Here is a 15,240-nt window from a genome sequence, read left to right as displayed (position 1 = left end):
GATGGAGAAGTTGAGAGAGAGGGAGAGAGAGAGAGAGCGCAAAACAAAGAAATGGAGAGAGAGAGAGAGAGATTTTATCATGACAAGGGGAGTAATGGCGGACAGACCGACAGGGAGAGAGAGAGAGAGAGAGAGGGGAAGAACGAGAGAGCAAAAGGGAGAGATGGAGAGAGAGAGAGATTTTATGACTAGGGGAGTAATGGTGGAGAGAGAGAGACGGGAAGAGGGAGAGAGAGGGTGAGAAGGTGAGGGAGGGGGGGCGAGAAAGCGAGAGTTTTTTTGATCATGACAAGGGGGAGTAATGGCGTGCAGGAGAGGTGATGTGATGGTGGTTGCGGTGGGAAGAGAGATGCCTAAAAGCTCTCTTTACTGTCCGCCTGTGGGTGGGAAATAAAACCGGGACCGGCACCGAGAGGAATATGATTGTCCACTGAAAAGATTGCTTGAGTAAGACGGCAGCGAGGGCCTCCCCTCGTGTTTTGGACTCCGAATCGCAATTCGCTTCTCCTGCTTGGGGGAGAAAATAAACCCCCCGATAAAATGAAATGATGTTTGGGAGTCCTGGGTCGAAAAGGATCATCAGGACTTGAGTGGTGATTGGCGGCGTGTTCCCGATTGGCTGACGCTGACATGGGGCGGGGAGGGCCAAGAAAACACGATGAAAGAAAGTCCGAGACGCGGCTTGCGGGCGACTAAAGAGGAGAAGAAGAATCCCGCGTCCAGTGAGTCGGAGCGCGTGCGGCTTCTTCGTTGGTTGCTTCTTTGCTTCGCAATGGAGTGCAGTACTCGGCTGCAACCAGCAGAGGCGCTCTTGATTCAGGAGCAACCGCTTTGTTGTCTCGACCAACTTTGAGCTCCGTTTTGTCGCCGTTGGGCAGCAGCCTCGTATTTTTACGCCTCGTGAACCAATTGAAAGTGTCGAGCGGAGCTCATATGGTCGACGATAAAAGGTCTCCAAGGTCCAACTTTAAGACCTTTGAAAGAGAGTTTGGGAAGAGATCTCAACCTGGTTCGTTTGCTTTTGGGAAGTATGAGAAGCTTTTTGTCCCAACGGTGGATCAACACGACCACTGATGCCAACGGGGACGTCATCGACCATTTTAATGACAGACAGTGGCTTCAATCATTGTTGTTGTTGTTTTTTTTCTTTTGAGGATCTTAAAAGAATAATTTTGGGCTGGTGTTGATGAAGCTCGAAAATGTCTTGGGCTACTTGTCAGAGGACGTCAGGCTTTCATCATTGGTGCTCCTTGTTCATGAGGACCGAGTGATTTTTGTCGAGGCACTTTGCAGTGATGTTGATCCGCAATCGGAATTCTTCTGCTCAATGCAACACTGGCTGTCCAAACAGCGCTTTGCAACATTCGGCGAAAGATTTTGGCCGGAAATGAAAAGCCGGGGGAGAAAAAAAAACACATACATTTGTTAGCAGTGGAAACCTTATTAGTGCAAAACGCATTTGTGATTATGGGAGGCATCTTGTGTGTGCCTGTGCCTGTGCCTGTGCCTCTGCGTGTGTGTGTGTGTGTGTGTGTGTGTGTGTGTGTGTGTGTGTGTGTGTGTGTGTGTGTGTGTGTGTGTGTGTGTGTGTGTGTGTGTGTGTGTGAGTGTGCGCACGCGCACACTTGAGAAAATCAGTTTTGTACTCAGCACAGCAATGCTTGATTGTCATTTTACATTGTCCACGTCACGCATTTTTTGTCACCATCGGCTGCCACTCGCTCGCTCGGCTTCTCCTCGGGCGCCAGATCAGCTTTGCTTACGGCGTAGCGGACAAAGGCCCTTTTTCGTTGTTTCTGGCATGCAAACGCTTCAGCTGATTACGCACTGATTGTGCCAATTTGGTGCCAAGATCTATTAGACAAGGCCGCCGTCTGCCGCTGCGTAGCCGGACCGCTCAAAACAGAGCGCAGACACCATGGCGGTCCTCTCGAACATTTTTCATTTTGCCTTGTTACCTTGACACGACATGACGATTGTGCGTCGGTGTCTCATTTTTACCTATGTGTTTATGTGTGGATGTATTGATCTTTTTTTTTTTTTCCCACAATCAGTGTTTCGGCACGCGCCGGGCGCGTCGGCTCTCAGGGTCGCTTTTGAATGAGACAAAGGTTTTATTGGAGTGGATTACTACGAGAGCCCGATTACCTTGCTCCGATGTGGAGGAAAAGGGCCCCCCCCCCCCCCCTCAAGGGTCGCTTCCCAACTCTTGTGTGGCACTTTGAGCTGGGCTAACAACATGTCACCGGGTTACATCATGGCCGTTGCGTCTGCTCAATCCTTTTACAAGCTTTGATAAAAGATTGTTTTTGATCTCCCCTATCGCCGCCTCTGGTAAACGCCGTACCATTGATCTCACTCACTCAGCCCTATTTCCATTTTTCAAAACTTTTTTTTTTAATTCCCGGTACATGTTATTCAATAAGTAAGTGCTAAAAAGTTGTGGAAAGGGCGTTTTTTTTTGCCGGCTCGCAGTTTTTCCGCAGTTTGCTCTCGAGGTATTTGTCATGTCGTGATTATAGCGCACGATTGTTTGGGTGACGATCCATCTGCGGAAGAGTTGAGCCTCCCCGGACATGTTTGGCAGCATCTGGCGCACGGCGGCAACAGTGTGCAAGCGTGGAGACGCACAAAAACAATTCTCTTTTGAAATAATTGCGCCTAGTCACCAGCAGTTTGTCTCAACAGTGTGGCATTCAGCAATGTTTTGTTTTTTTGCGGGGGACTTTCAGCGGCTCACCCAGCCGTGAAAAAAAACAAAAACCAAAAACGGTCTTCTCCCATATATGAGAGGATTGAAATGGCAATTCTTTATTCATCGTGATTAAAAAATAAATAACTGCACGAGAGCCGACACAGGCGGCATTCACCCTTTTGTCCTTTGGTAAGGACCAGGACGGTGTTTCCTTATGATAATGACTTCCAGCTGGCATGAGCTTGCAGGTCAGCAGAAAATTGATTTCGGAACACCGGTGCGAACAAGAGCAGCGCCGTGGTGCGGTGTTGTCAAAGAGCGGGCGGGTCTCAGGGTTGCAAGTCTTTTCTCTTGTCCTCAAGGCCAGGCCGGGCGAGCTTTGGAGCACCTCGGTGGGCTTCATGGCAAAACAGAGAGTCGCTGACCGAAATGACGAAAGGAACGTACGATGACAACATCTAAACGCTTGACCCCAAAACTTTAAAAACATTTTCAAAGTGAAGGGAAAAAAATACCTCAAATGACCACAAGAGGGGGACAGCCGATGGACTGCAGTCAAGTGTAACTGAGAAGAGAGCGACGTGACAAGATAGCGCAAATTCCCCATACGTGATTTGTATGTCATGATGCTCATTTTTTAAACAAAAACAAAGCATTTTTTTCTTTTTCTTTTCTTTTTTGAATGCGTCCCCACAAATGCCGTTTTGCGCTGCCACGCGTATTGATTGCGCAGACCGGAAAACCGACTGTGGAATATGCGCATCCAAACTTTTGCCGCTGCCTTTGTGGTGCGAGGCAGCTTTGCGTAGCTTGCCAGCTCCGCCTGACCTGATCCCGCCTGCCGCCAATAACGGAGGTGGTGTGTGAATTGTCAGATTTGGCAGACCTGAGCTGGCGGCGGGCGAACGGCAGAGAGCATCGCCGTCGCAAAGGTCCAGAGGTGGCCAACGAGCGAGAGGAAAGAGCGCGACGACGGGGCGCAAGATGAATCGCTGGAATTCAAACGGCGGGGAACCGGGGGGGGGGCCTCGGGGGCCACGAGGCCTCGGGCGCGCAGTCCAAAGGAAAAGTTTGTGTTTTGGGATTACGGATTGCGTTTACCGGGGCGAATCGGAAACGCTGACTTGTTACCTGCCGTTGAGCTGCAGTGTGTCCATCTGTTGGCGCGCTAACGATGTTCTACGGGGGGCGCGTTTGCCCACGTCGCTCAGACGGACAGATAATGATGGCCCCGTCTGAAAGCTTTTGACGGGGCGGCGTCAAAGCGTCAAAGCGGCGGCATGACTCGGCCATTGGACTTGGACGTGTGCAATCGATTTATTTTTCCTCGCAGCGCCAGCGCCGTTAGCGCGACAAGAAAGCTCTCATTACGAGCTGGCTTGGTGAGAACGCCTCTTTGTTTCCATCGTGAATCGGAGGCCGGCCATCGCTATGGTTACGTCAGCAACCCCGGCGGCCAGTCGTAGGTCGGCGGGGCAGTTGAGATTTGTTAGGTGGCCGAGCTCATTAACGCAAAGTCTCTGTTTGAGGTGAAGCGGGGGCCCGCCTGATCGCCGGCAGGTGAAGCGATGGGAATCTCGGATTCCTCCGAGCGCACCGCACCGCCTCGACGGCCGTTCCGACCGTCTGGCCGCCACAATTAAATGATTACGATCTTGCCCTTCCGCCTGTTTCTGTCAGTCCCGACCCGCGCTTTCTTTGCGATCGCCCCCCTTTGGCAGGCATCGCCTTTCGGCTGGTTAGGACCAAATCTCCGCCTCTCTCGCCCTCCGCGTCTGTTTGTCTCGTTTTCTCCCGACGTGCGAGCGGACGGAGAGAGAATCGCGCTCACTCGACACCTTGATCAACATTTGCTCTCGTTGGACCCGGCCTTCCATTCCCTGTTTGGCCCGCCCCGTTGGTGCCCCCTCCCCTTCCTCATCCTCTATTCATTTACTCTCGCCGACTATGTCAAGATGAGGTTGTCGGTGTCATTTAACTTCCTCAGCCACTTGATTGTTTTGGATTCCGTCTGAGCGACCTTCCTCTTTGTTGTATTTTTTTCGGAGATACCCCCTCTGCTTGTACGACTGACCCCCGACTTCATGAAGATCAGGAGCCGCAGGGGAAAAAAAAACAGCGCTTTTGTCTCTCCGTCCATGCTGTGTCGATCTCACCCTCAACTGTTTTCCCTCCTCCCCCACTTGCCCCCCCACTTTTTTGCAGATGAAATTGAAATGCTGGAGCGCCTTTGGCTGTCAGGTATCTGCCATAATGACAAAATTGAGGTGATGAGCAGTAAGCTAGATATTGACAACATGGCTGGGGTCTTCTACATGCTTCTGGTGGCTATGGGCCTCAGCCTACTGGTGTTTGCCTGGGAGCACTTGGTCTACTGGAAGTTGCGCCATTGCATGGCCACCAGCTCAGGCAAACTGGATTTCCTCCTAGCCATCAGCAGGGTAAGTCTTTTCAAACGTACGTTGGGGTTTTTGCACACGGGCGGCGGTCGTTCGTTTCCTGATCACGCGACACCGGCACGACGAGAATGCTCCGCCTCTGAAAGCAGCCAATGAATTCACCCCCCGCCCCCCCAGAATTATTACTTAATGTCAGGACACCAAGTATGAAGCGAAAAGGTTTCGGAATAAATCCTCGCAAGCACGCGTTTGCATCTGCGCCTGCTCGTATGTGTAACGGAGTGCGAGGCTTTCAAAATGTGAGGTCAGGGGTCAATTGAATAGCACTCAGTCAATTGAAGAGATGAATTGAACTTCAATTCCGCTCACATCCCCGGATATCCGCTTCCTTTGACGACATCCTTGACGGAGCGGTCGCTCGCCACCCGCGCGCGCTTATTACATCGGAGATCATATTTCCTCACCTACTTGTAATTATTCCAGTTCATGTATTTTCCCGAGCAATCGCTAATCAAACGGCAAACGGCAGCGCTTGCCGATCTCGTAGCGATCGAGCTCCCCTCCGAAACCTTCCCGCGAGTGTCTGTCGATCACGCTCGCATGGTCATTAGTTTTTTTCACGCTACCAATCGAAGGAGGATTTTGTGACTCTTGTCCCCGCCTTTTGATTCTCTCCTCCTCAGGGCATGTACAGCTGCTGTAGCTTTGAAGATGAAACGGCACCGGGGGCCGCTAAATCATTGAGTTCTCACCACCACGCGGCTCTGGTTCCCGTCCCGTCCCAAGCGCACGTGATCTCGACGTCAATGACCGGCCCGGCTCTCGCTCTAGCGCAGCAGCAACAGCCGCAGCAGCAGGCGCAGGCGCAGGCGCATTCCGTCTACAAGACGCCTCTGCCCAGCTCTTCTCCCACCCTGGCGCATTCGGGAGCGGCGCCGGGTCCTTCCGGAACCCCCGTTGCCGGCGCGCCCCTCCCTTGCTCCACCTTCCTGCCCCGGCCGGATCGCAGGCTGGCCGTGGTGGATCGCTGGAGGCTTCCCAAATCGGCGACGGCCGCCAACCCTCGGTCCGTCAGGGGGGGCCTTCCCGACATGGGACCCTTCGCTCCAAAAGTCCCCGCGAACTGGGCTTCGTCCACCGGAGGAGGCGGGGGACTTGATGGTTACAAGAGGTACTATGGTCCCATTGACCCCGAGGGACTGGGGCCCTGCATGGAGCAGCAGGCCGGGTCCCAGACCCCCAAGACCATGCCGAGGGGCCACCCGCAGCCCCCTCCGGCCAGTGTGGCCTTCTACTCGGAGAAGGGCATGGACCACGGGGTGGGGAAGAGGGTGGTCGGCGGCGGCGGAGGCGGAGCTCAGGGGAAAGCGGCCGTGAAATCTCTCGGAACGCCGAGACCGCCTCCCAAGAGTCAAGCCCCTCTGCCTCCTACGCCCCCGCTGCCACGCCCCTCTCCCCCCCTCCCCTCATCCTTTTGGAGAAGGCGAAGGGCCAAGAAGCCCAAAGAACGCGGCGGGCCGCTCTACGAGAACATTTTGCCCCCGGGGCGGAGGGTAGAGGCGCAAGATGGAGTGAGGGAGGGGGGAGGAAGGAGGGCGCGCCCCCTTTCCCCCCCGCTCTCACTTCCTGTGCCAGTACCCCTCAGCCCCTCCTACACCCCGCCCTCACCGTCGGCATCCTTGCGCTACACGTCCTCGTCTTCTTCGTCCACCGCGTCGTCCACGTCCACGTCCTCGTCGTCGGCCTCGTCTTCTCGCTCCACCTCCCCCACGTACTCTTACGGCTCCTCCGGGAGCACGCGGGGCGGGGGCGGGGCCGGGGGACTCGATGAAGAAGAGGACGACGACGACGACGAGCTGACGGAAGAATCCAGCCTTCTCCTCGGGAGGGGGCGAGAGAGGGAACGCTCCGTCGCCCGGCCTCGCTCCCTCAGCCGCGGGCGCGCGCCCCCGCCCGTACCCCCCAGGAAGCCGCGCCCGTCCTGGGGCGACGGGGAACGTCGAAGGGAGAGGGGGGGCAGCCAGCTGTCTCAACTTCAAGAGTGGTGGGCGAGCTGGAGCGAGAGAGAAAAGGGCGGAGCCGGCGGAGAAGCCGAGAGGCAAAAACGCGAGAGGAAGAGAAGGAAAGAGAAGGAGAAGAAGAAGAAGAAAAAGAACAAGAAGAGAAAGAAAAGGGAAGATCGGGAAAGAGAACGAGAGCGAGAACGGAAAAGACGCAAAGTGAAAAAGAAGAAGAGAAAGGCGCTCAAGACAAAGAAAAGGAAGAAATCCACCGGGGGCAAAAGATCGGAGCCGGAAGACGGCGATGTCGAGGCCGAGAGGGAGGGGGGGGCGGAAGGGGACGGGGAAGCGGCCGGCCGCGACTACTCTTCCTTCCCTGCCCGGTATCGGAATACGTTTGGAGAGAAGCGGCGAGATTCGTGGGAAGGAGACGGAGTGGGGGAGGCCAACGACGGGGACGGGGGGGCGGACGGTGGCGGAAGTCGAGAAAGGCGCCGTAAGTCATCGCGCCCCCGCGTAAGCCCCCGCGCCCCGAGTAAGCGCTACCCCAACCTCAACAAACTCCCCGCATCCGTCAAATTTTGGGTGAACGGGAGGGGGGGGGACCCAAATGCTCCCCCCGCATCCCTGCACCCCTTCCTCCCGTCCGGCAAGCCACGAAGAAGCGGAGGCCTAGATGGGGAGGAGAGCGGCAGGGGGGGGGAGAGGCGTCCTCTGCTGATGCCTTACGCAAAGGACAAAGCACAGGCCAGAGAGGGCCTCTCCTTGCACGAGTGGGACTCTGACGATGACGACGAGGAAGAGGAGGACAGGGAAAGAGTTCGGGAACGGGGGGGCCAGCGGAGTAGGGGGGCAGGTCGGGGAGCCGTGTCTGAAACCGAGAGGGATAGAATCGAAATCAGGGCAGAGGACAGTTACTCAGACGACGGCTCATCGGGGGAATTTGGACGCTTTGAGAGGTACTGGGAGAGGGGCAGGGGCGGCGACGGCGGCAGCGGGGGCTGGTTCTTTGGCACGTACCCCTCCAGGGAGAGAGGGGGCAGTATCAATAGTCGGGATGATTCCTCGCTCGGAACGAGGGCGGAGGGATGGATCGGCGCTGACTTTTGGAGTTCGGGGGCGGGTGTTGCTTGGGAATCGGGGGGAGGGAGCGGGGGGCGGGGCTCGCAGTGGCCACCGCCCCCCTCGGCCTTTCCGCCGCCCAGGAGGTACTGGTCTATGGACAAGATCCCGATGAAGGGGGAGAAAAAGTGGAAGTCTGCCGCTAGGAAAAGTAAGAGGCAAGCGAGGGGGGCAGGGGGCGACGCCCGCCGGGCCGCCGCGTGTTCTTGCAGCCTTTACCCGCACCCCCACCCCTACCCGCATCCGCCCGGCCGCTCGCGCGCCTCCCGTTCCGAAAGGCGACCCGCCTCGCTATCGCGCAGCCAGGAAGAGCTTCTCCCCCACCGCCACAGCTTCAGCGGGGGCTCTCGGCCCAAGCCCCCCCCTCCAAAAGCGGATCCCGGTCAGGCCAAAGCAGGCAGCCAGTCCAACCTCAGCACAAAGCCCGGCGAGCTGGCGCCTCAATCTCCACCGTCGCCTCCGCGCCAGCCGTCTCTGTCTCCCGCGACCCTCCCCACGCCGATCCCGCCTCCGCCCTCCTCGTCGTCGGTCTCGCCTCCAGCGGGGGCGGCGGGGATGGCCGGCCCCGCCCAGATTCAGGCCTCGGCCAGCGCCAAACTCCAGTACCAGAGACTCCGTTCCGTGCCGCAGCCGCAGAGGTTCTACTCGCCTCACCTGCCACTTAAAGCCGAGAGCCTGTGCTCGCGTCGAGGGTCGGCTCACTTCTCCAGTCTGGAGAGTGAGGTATGACGGGGGGCGAGAGAGGGAGACGTAGCGGCGGGCGCCTCTGCTGTCTGGCGCCGCGGCGCCACGGAAGCCGGACCCGGAAGCGCGGCCGCCTCGGCAGGCGTAGGTCGTCACTGGGCGGCCGTCGGCGCCGGAACAAACGCGGACGGCGCTCGCCTTGCGCACGTTCTCGTAAGGGCCACGGTGAGACGCCACACCAGGTTAAGCTACACCCCCTCGGACGGTACCCGTGACCGCGAGAGTGAAGTCGAGGCCGCGTCGCCGGGGCCGACGGCTCCGGAACTTCTCCTTCGCTCGGAGTTGAGCTTTGTGATGTCATCCTCGGTTCTGCTCCCCCGCAGCGGGTCACGGCTCGGGATAAGTTGAAGTCTCCAAGCCGTGAGTAATGATGTCATATTTGTACACACACACACACCACTGGCCAAATGTGTCGAAACGTCTCCCTCCCTCTTGGCTTTGAGGACAATTTAGTGGCTTCAAAAGGGGCACGCACTCTCACTTCTGTCGTTTTTTTGGGGTGGACTACTTACAGAAGGTGAAAAGATGCCCAGCCCCCCCCCCCCCCCCCCCCTGACTCCCTTTGCTTTTGTAAATGGGTTGAAAAGCAATTCTCTCACATCTGTCACGCACTCAGTGAGCCCGATCACCTTTCACTGAGCGGCGGGGGGGGACAATGCTACCGACGTACTCTTTGACTTTGCGACGCCACCGGACCCATCGAGCTCGACCCCGAACCGCCTCGGCCACCGCCACCGTGTGATGTCATGTTTGATTAGAAATCGCTCAGACTGTCCAGGATCCGTTCGTCTGTATGAGTTTATGGTCCAACTGGAATACACATTATGAGAGTACCGGTACTTGAACAACAACAACAACAAAAAACGGAAAGGAGAAGGAAAAAAAAAGACATGTAGCATCTGCTTCATTTTCTTGCTTTCTACTGTTTTTTTTTTTTTCTCCGGTCGTGTTTTATGTTTGTATGAATATATTTCTCTCACTTGGTCGGTGAATATTTTGAGAAAGAGGAGGCTGGATGTGGCTCGTGTTGGAAGTGGGAACGATTCGGCGCTCGTGCCAAAGCTCCTCTCGAAAGCTTTGAAGAGAGGCTCCTTTTCCACTTCGTTGATTCTCATCTCCAAAGTGCTTCGTTGGGGATGATAGCCGCAGTATTCGGAATGGGCGCGAGACGGCCGCGTAATATTCAAGTCGGCTTCGGAGACAACTGTGGAATTCGGGTTTGTTAATTTTCTGAATTTTCATAACGGACGGTTGGAGGGGTGCCGCTTGCCGATTGTTTTTACAGAACGGGAAAGCGCGACGCATAAAAACAAAAAATCTAAAAAAAATAGGAAAGGAGCAGCAGCGACAGGTGACCTGTCCCATTTGGAAACCATACCAGCATGATTTTACGTGAAGCACAATTGATCGTCGTATTCTTCGGGTTGCAAACCGTTCGAACATGCGCGTTGAGAAGAATCACCCGTTTGCAACGGCGGGCAATTTACGAGGACTGATTCTTGCATACGGGTTGCCTCGAAACCGTGATCTGGGCTTTTGGCTTCCGTTTGGGGGAAAGTAGACCGAAATACTCAAAAGACTGTGAACGCTTCGGGGCGCTGACACCATAAATCGACTTCCGTGAGACTGTCTGACCGAGCAATAGTCCCGCCTTCAATATGACAAGGGACCTTGTTTTTTTTTTGTTTTGTTTTTCCCATCACCTGGGCTCCGGCGTTCCGAACCTGTGATTCACTTTTGGGTGGCTGGAGCCTGATTTCCAGTGGCCCGGGTGCGCTTTTTACAGAAACTCTAGCGCGGCGGCGCCTGAGCGTCGCATCTTTTTGCGGAGCGCTCTTAAAAAAAAAAAAAAAAAAAACCCTGCCAACCGTTGCCAGCGTTGCGGCTGACGGATTCCGTTTTGATCAGGCCGAGGCGGTTGCCTAATCTCTCCCGCTAAGACCAGCCACAGCCCAGCTCTTCTTCTCCCGTCGTTGAATGTAGCTTTGTGATGATGTAGCAAAAAAGGGAGACCTCATTTTAGATTTTGTAGCTTTTTTGGAATGCTCTCGAGGATGGCGAAGACGGGCGTTGACTTGCGCGTTGTATTTGTGCATGTTGTCACAGATGGAAGGCTTAGGCGACCTTCTCGCTTCGCCCTTGAACTCCTTTGCCTTCCACTGAGGGCAAATGATCTTTTTTATCTGCACATGGATTGCTTTTTTTTTTCTTCTTCTTCTTTTACGTCTGCGTGTGGGCAATTCCAAGGAAAAAGAAAAATTGTCAATCTGTCCTTCCTTTTTTGCCATTGCCGCCGCCCCCCCCCCCTTTTTTTTTTTCAAGTCGGCCACCCCCGAATCAATGCATGTTGAACTGAATTAAATCTCAAAGCTTTGCGGTGGGAGAGTTTCCGTTGTTCAATTAGGAGCAAAGGAAGGCGCCTTTTCGATGTGGTAATGAGACCGCTTTGCGCTCGGCGCCGGCAGCGGTTACCGCGGCAACACTTTGGCCGCGTGGCGAGCGGCCATATTCCGACGACCGACGGGGCTTTGACCCGCTCTGACTTTGAGCGGGTATTGACTTCACTGGAGGCGCTAATTCTGAAGTCTGTGACTGCATGAACAGAAATGTCTCTTCAAATATTGGGCTCTTTTTATTTTCTATTTTCCTTTTACGCGAAGGAGAGAAAAAACAAACAAACCAGAATATATTAAAATATACTGTTTTTGAGAATGTACCATGTTATACTGTGATTTAACCTGAGATATTTTATTGTATTCCGATCATTCTATCATTTATCAAGAAATATATGTGTACAAATAAATAAATCTATATATATATATTATATAATATAATATATCCATACATACAAAGGTGTATATATTAGTTAAGTTTGGTATCTTTGGAGGAAGTGTTAGCTGGAATAGTTTTCAATGTTTTAGCTTTGTAGCAAAACTCAAAACTGAAATCATTTTTGAACTTGGATTGCTCCTCTTATGACTGTGAAGACATTAGTGCCTGTGACAACAAAAAAAAAAAAAGTCAAAGTCAAAACTCGCTATTCATCTGTATCTACCCCATATCTATTGGTTCCCATCGCTCCTTTGGTACCACCGAGAATCCCCCCCCCGCCGCCCTACATGGCAATGTTCCCTGGCCTTGTTTTGCTATCTGGCCTCCTGTTTTGTTGGCGAGCCGCGGACATCGTCCGCTCGTTTGGGTTTTCGGGCACAAAGCCTCTTTTGTCACACAGACCATCAGCTAGCAACTAGCAACTTGCCTTTCGTGAGCCCTCCATCTCCCGCCTAGCAAAAAAAAAAAAAAACAGAGACCAGTCGATACTGTGTTCTTGCTCCTTTTGACCGATTGTCGATGCCGATGGATCGATCGCTAACGCGGAGTCACCTCTGGACATTGTTGCGATGCGAACCATGTGACCCAAGTGTGCATCTGCCGACCGCGTCACTGTAGCAAGTCTGGGCTGTAAAAAACGCACCGCCGGCGGGCGAAGCGGGCCGCCGTTGGCTACGGCGTTGCCGCGGCGTCCTCCGCGCAGCCGCTACCTGGTGCCTGCTGGGTAATACAGCGTCAAGACCGTTACCCCCCCCCCCCCCCCAAAGCGCTGATCAAAGAAAAGAAAAATGGGAGCTTACGGCGCCGTCGCCTCTCGGACGAACTGATCTGGTCTGGACTGGGCGCGATGATAAAACGTCTCTGTCGTTGTCATCTTGGAACCCTCGCCGCGTTTCATATCGCGGCTCGCCGGCCAGCGCGGCAGCGTGTCCCCTGCGTGCGCTCCCCGTTGCCGTGTGAAATGCACGCAAACGCTTTGCCCCCCCGGCATGCATATTTAACACACAATGCGGAGCGCGCTCAGCCGACGATCGCCATCGCCGAGACGCTCTCCAAAGCGTCGCCTCGAGTGGTTTTCCCAATTGAGCCTCCCGCGCGCGTCTTGGTGGATTCGCTTTTTTTCTTTTTGACGAGCGACGCCCGCTCCGCTCGCTTTGCGCCGTCCGTCGCTCGCCTTGGCCCGTCTGCTCGGCTTCGCGCCGTCACGAGCTCGTCGCTCGCTTTCCGCTCGGGCACGTCCGCTTCGATTTGGATCCCTTGACTGGCTTTGCTCCTCTTTTGATTTAGCCCGTCGTGCTAATTTGCTAGCTTTTATCCGATTTACCGTCATTCGCGCCGTCCAGTCCAGCCCGAGCGCATTGGGCTCGTCGGCCGCCCGGCTTTGAAAGCGATCCTCGCCGCCTCGCGCCCCCCCCCCCCCCCCCGTCTTTGGGCCCGTGACCTGGGAGGCGTTACGAGTGGCGCTCCGCGATTCAAACAGGGTCCTCATTGGCTGACTCGGCCGTGAATTATATCAAGGAAATCATCGGAGTGCCGCTGGTAGTGCTCAGCAGGTCGAGGGTGTTGCATTTTTTTGGGCCATTCCGAGCCTCTCGTTCCCCACGGAGAGCGGCGAGCTTCCAGCAGCGTACAAAGTTTCGCTCTAGTAACCTCTCGAACACGAAAGGCCTCCTCACGGCTTGCTAAGGCAGGTTTCTAGTCCAAGTGATGATGTCGCTCCGGTCCGGTCCGGGCCCGAATTCAAACGTGTGAGTTCATTTGACCTTGTCTTTCCGGGGTGGGGGCTGGAGGGTCAGAGCTGCACTTACTTCTTGAGAATTGCTTCATAAAAAAAGATGATTCTCTTTCATTCTTTCCTGTGGTTCTGTGTTTCCTTCCTTTCGTGTGTCAAGAGCGCTTCTGCGATCGGTGGAGTTTGCTTTTTGTGTTCCGGTGCGGGGGCGGCCCCGGCGGATGAGTGGCTAGCGCATCGACTTCACGGTGCGGATGTACCGGGTTCGATTCCGGCATGTTCTCCCCGTGCCTGCGTGGGTTTTCTCCGGGTACTCCGCTTTCCTCCCACATTCCAAGAACATGCATGGCGGGCTGATTGAACACTCCAAATTGTCCCGAGGTGTGAGTGTGAGCGCGGATGGTTGTTGGTTTCTGTGTGCCCTTGCGATTGGCTGACGATGAGTTCAGGGTGTCCTCCGTCTACTTCCCCACCAAGACACACAGTCATCGTAATCAGTGGCAAACAGCGGGATTGATGGGCTGTTTTTTTTTGGGGGGGGGGGGGGGCCTCATCTCCCGTCTGCCCCGCTTTGATTTGATGCAATCTGACCAAAAACAATCCACCTCCTTGACTCTCAAACGCGGCCCCGTCATCAACACGTGTGCCGCCGCTTCGTCAGCTTGGGAAAGCGAGAGGCTATTGCGCAACGCTCGCTGCGCCCGCCGCCCCCGATCTGGCGCTTCTGTGATCTGCTAATTACACAGGTTTTGTCACGATGACGGGCTAATGGCTAATTGCATTGTGATGCTTCTGACGGGACGCCCACTAATGACTTCGCGCTCTAATAAGATTGAGTTTACGGACATTTCGATCACGGTGTCCCCGAACGTTGATATGAGGTCAGTGCTGTGCTTTTGCTTTGTCATGGTGAATATCAGACAGGGGCTTTTCCACCCCCCCCCCCCCCCCACACACACCCTTTGCATGCCACTGCCTGTACCTCTTCTCATCATTTATTTTAGCCCTAGAGCTATATTTTTTTCTTTGAAGAAATTGAAATTCCAAAAGGCATTTACTTTATAAAAAAAAAAGAAGAAAATCCCATCAAAAAGTATTGTCCAAATTGGCAGTTGAGTAACAGTTTCGATCGGCGGCTGAACGTGAACAAAATGGACGTCTTGAGGGAATCGGAAGTGATTCGTCAGTCATGCACACGCGTACAATGCATCAGGGGGAAAAAAAAAACACGCTTTCATCATGCGTGCTGTGCCGCAGGGTGCTACACTTCATCGGTTTGAGCTTTGCTATGGGGGGGGGGATAAGGGGGGGGGGGGTGAACACCCATCCTTTCATCTTGTTTTGTTTTGTTTTTTTCCCCCTGTTGCATATGCGATCTCTTGCTTCCTGTTTTTACACACAAGCCCCCCACACGGACACGGATGCACATTTCGCAAATAAGCGAAATGTGACACCACGCAGTGGTGTGTTTGTGTTACTAGAGAGTCGCAATTAAAGGGAAATTGGATGGAAAAACCGTGCACAAACACGTCTTGCGCGGGCAATGGAGAACGGCGCAAGAATGACGATTTGTAGATTTGGAACGGTCACGAAGGCGGAGTCGACGCAAATGTGCGTCCGTGAATTGCCTTGACGCGTCACTTTGCTCCGCAGTGGCTTCAATTCCATTTGCTCGTTTTATCCGAAGCACGTTCGCGCTCACGCCGTCTTTCCCAA

General features: G+C 54.6%; 2 protein-coding genes across 4 annotated transcripts in view; both read left to right on the top strand.

The window, feature by feature from the left end:
- grin2db (glutamate receptor, ionotropic, N-methyl D-aspartate 2D, b) overlaps positions 1 to 13,641 on the top strand; it is a 34,520-nt gene extending 20,879 nt beyond the window's left edge. Inside the window, exons 14-15 of the mRNA XM_086113419.1 lie at positions 4,901 to 5,136; positions 5,778 to 13,641. Of these exons, the coding sequence (XP_085969545.1) occupies positions 4,901 to 5,136; positions 5,778 to 8,945 (3,404 nt within the window). The 3' untranslated portion in view covers positions 8,946 to 13,641. The remainder of the gene's footprint in view (positions 1 to 4,900; positions 5,137 to 5,777) is intronic.
- prkcg (protein kinase C, gamma) overlaps positions 9,172 to 15,240 on the top strand; it is a 28,447-nt gene continuing 22,378 nt past the window's right edge. For 2 of the 3 annotated variants that reach the window (XR_015101172.1, XM_086113415.1), the window contains exon 1: positions 9,173 to 9,320. The gene's annotated coding sequence lies outside the window, so the exon portion shown is untranslated. Of the gene's footprint in view, positions 9,321 to 15,240 lie in introns of all 3 variants that reach the window. The other variant, XM_086113416.1, reaches the window with a different exon arrangement.

Source organism: Hippocampus guttulatus, chromosome 6 (genome assembly GCF_054856545.1).
Source record: "Hippocampus guttulatus isolate MCC_2025c chromosome 6, RoL_Hgut_1.0, whole genome shotgun sequence".
Taxonomy (NCBI): Eukaryota; Metazoa; Chordata; class Actinopteri; order Syngnathiformes; family Syngnathidae; genus Hippocampus; species Hippocampus guttulatus.
This window is presented reverse-complemented; position numbering and strand designations above follow the sequence as displayed.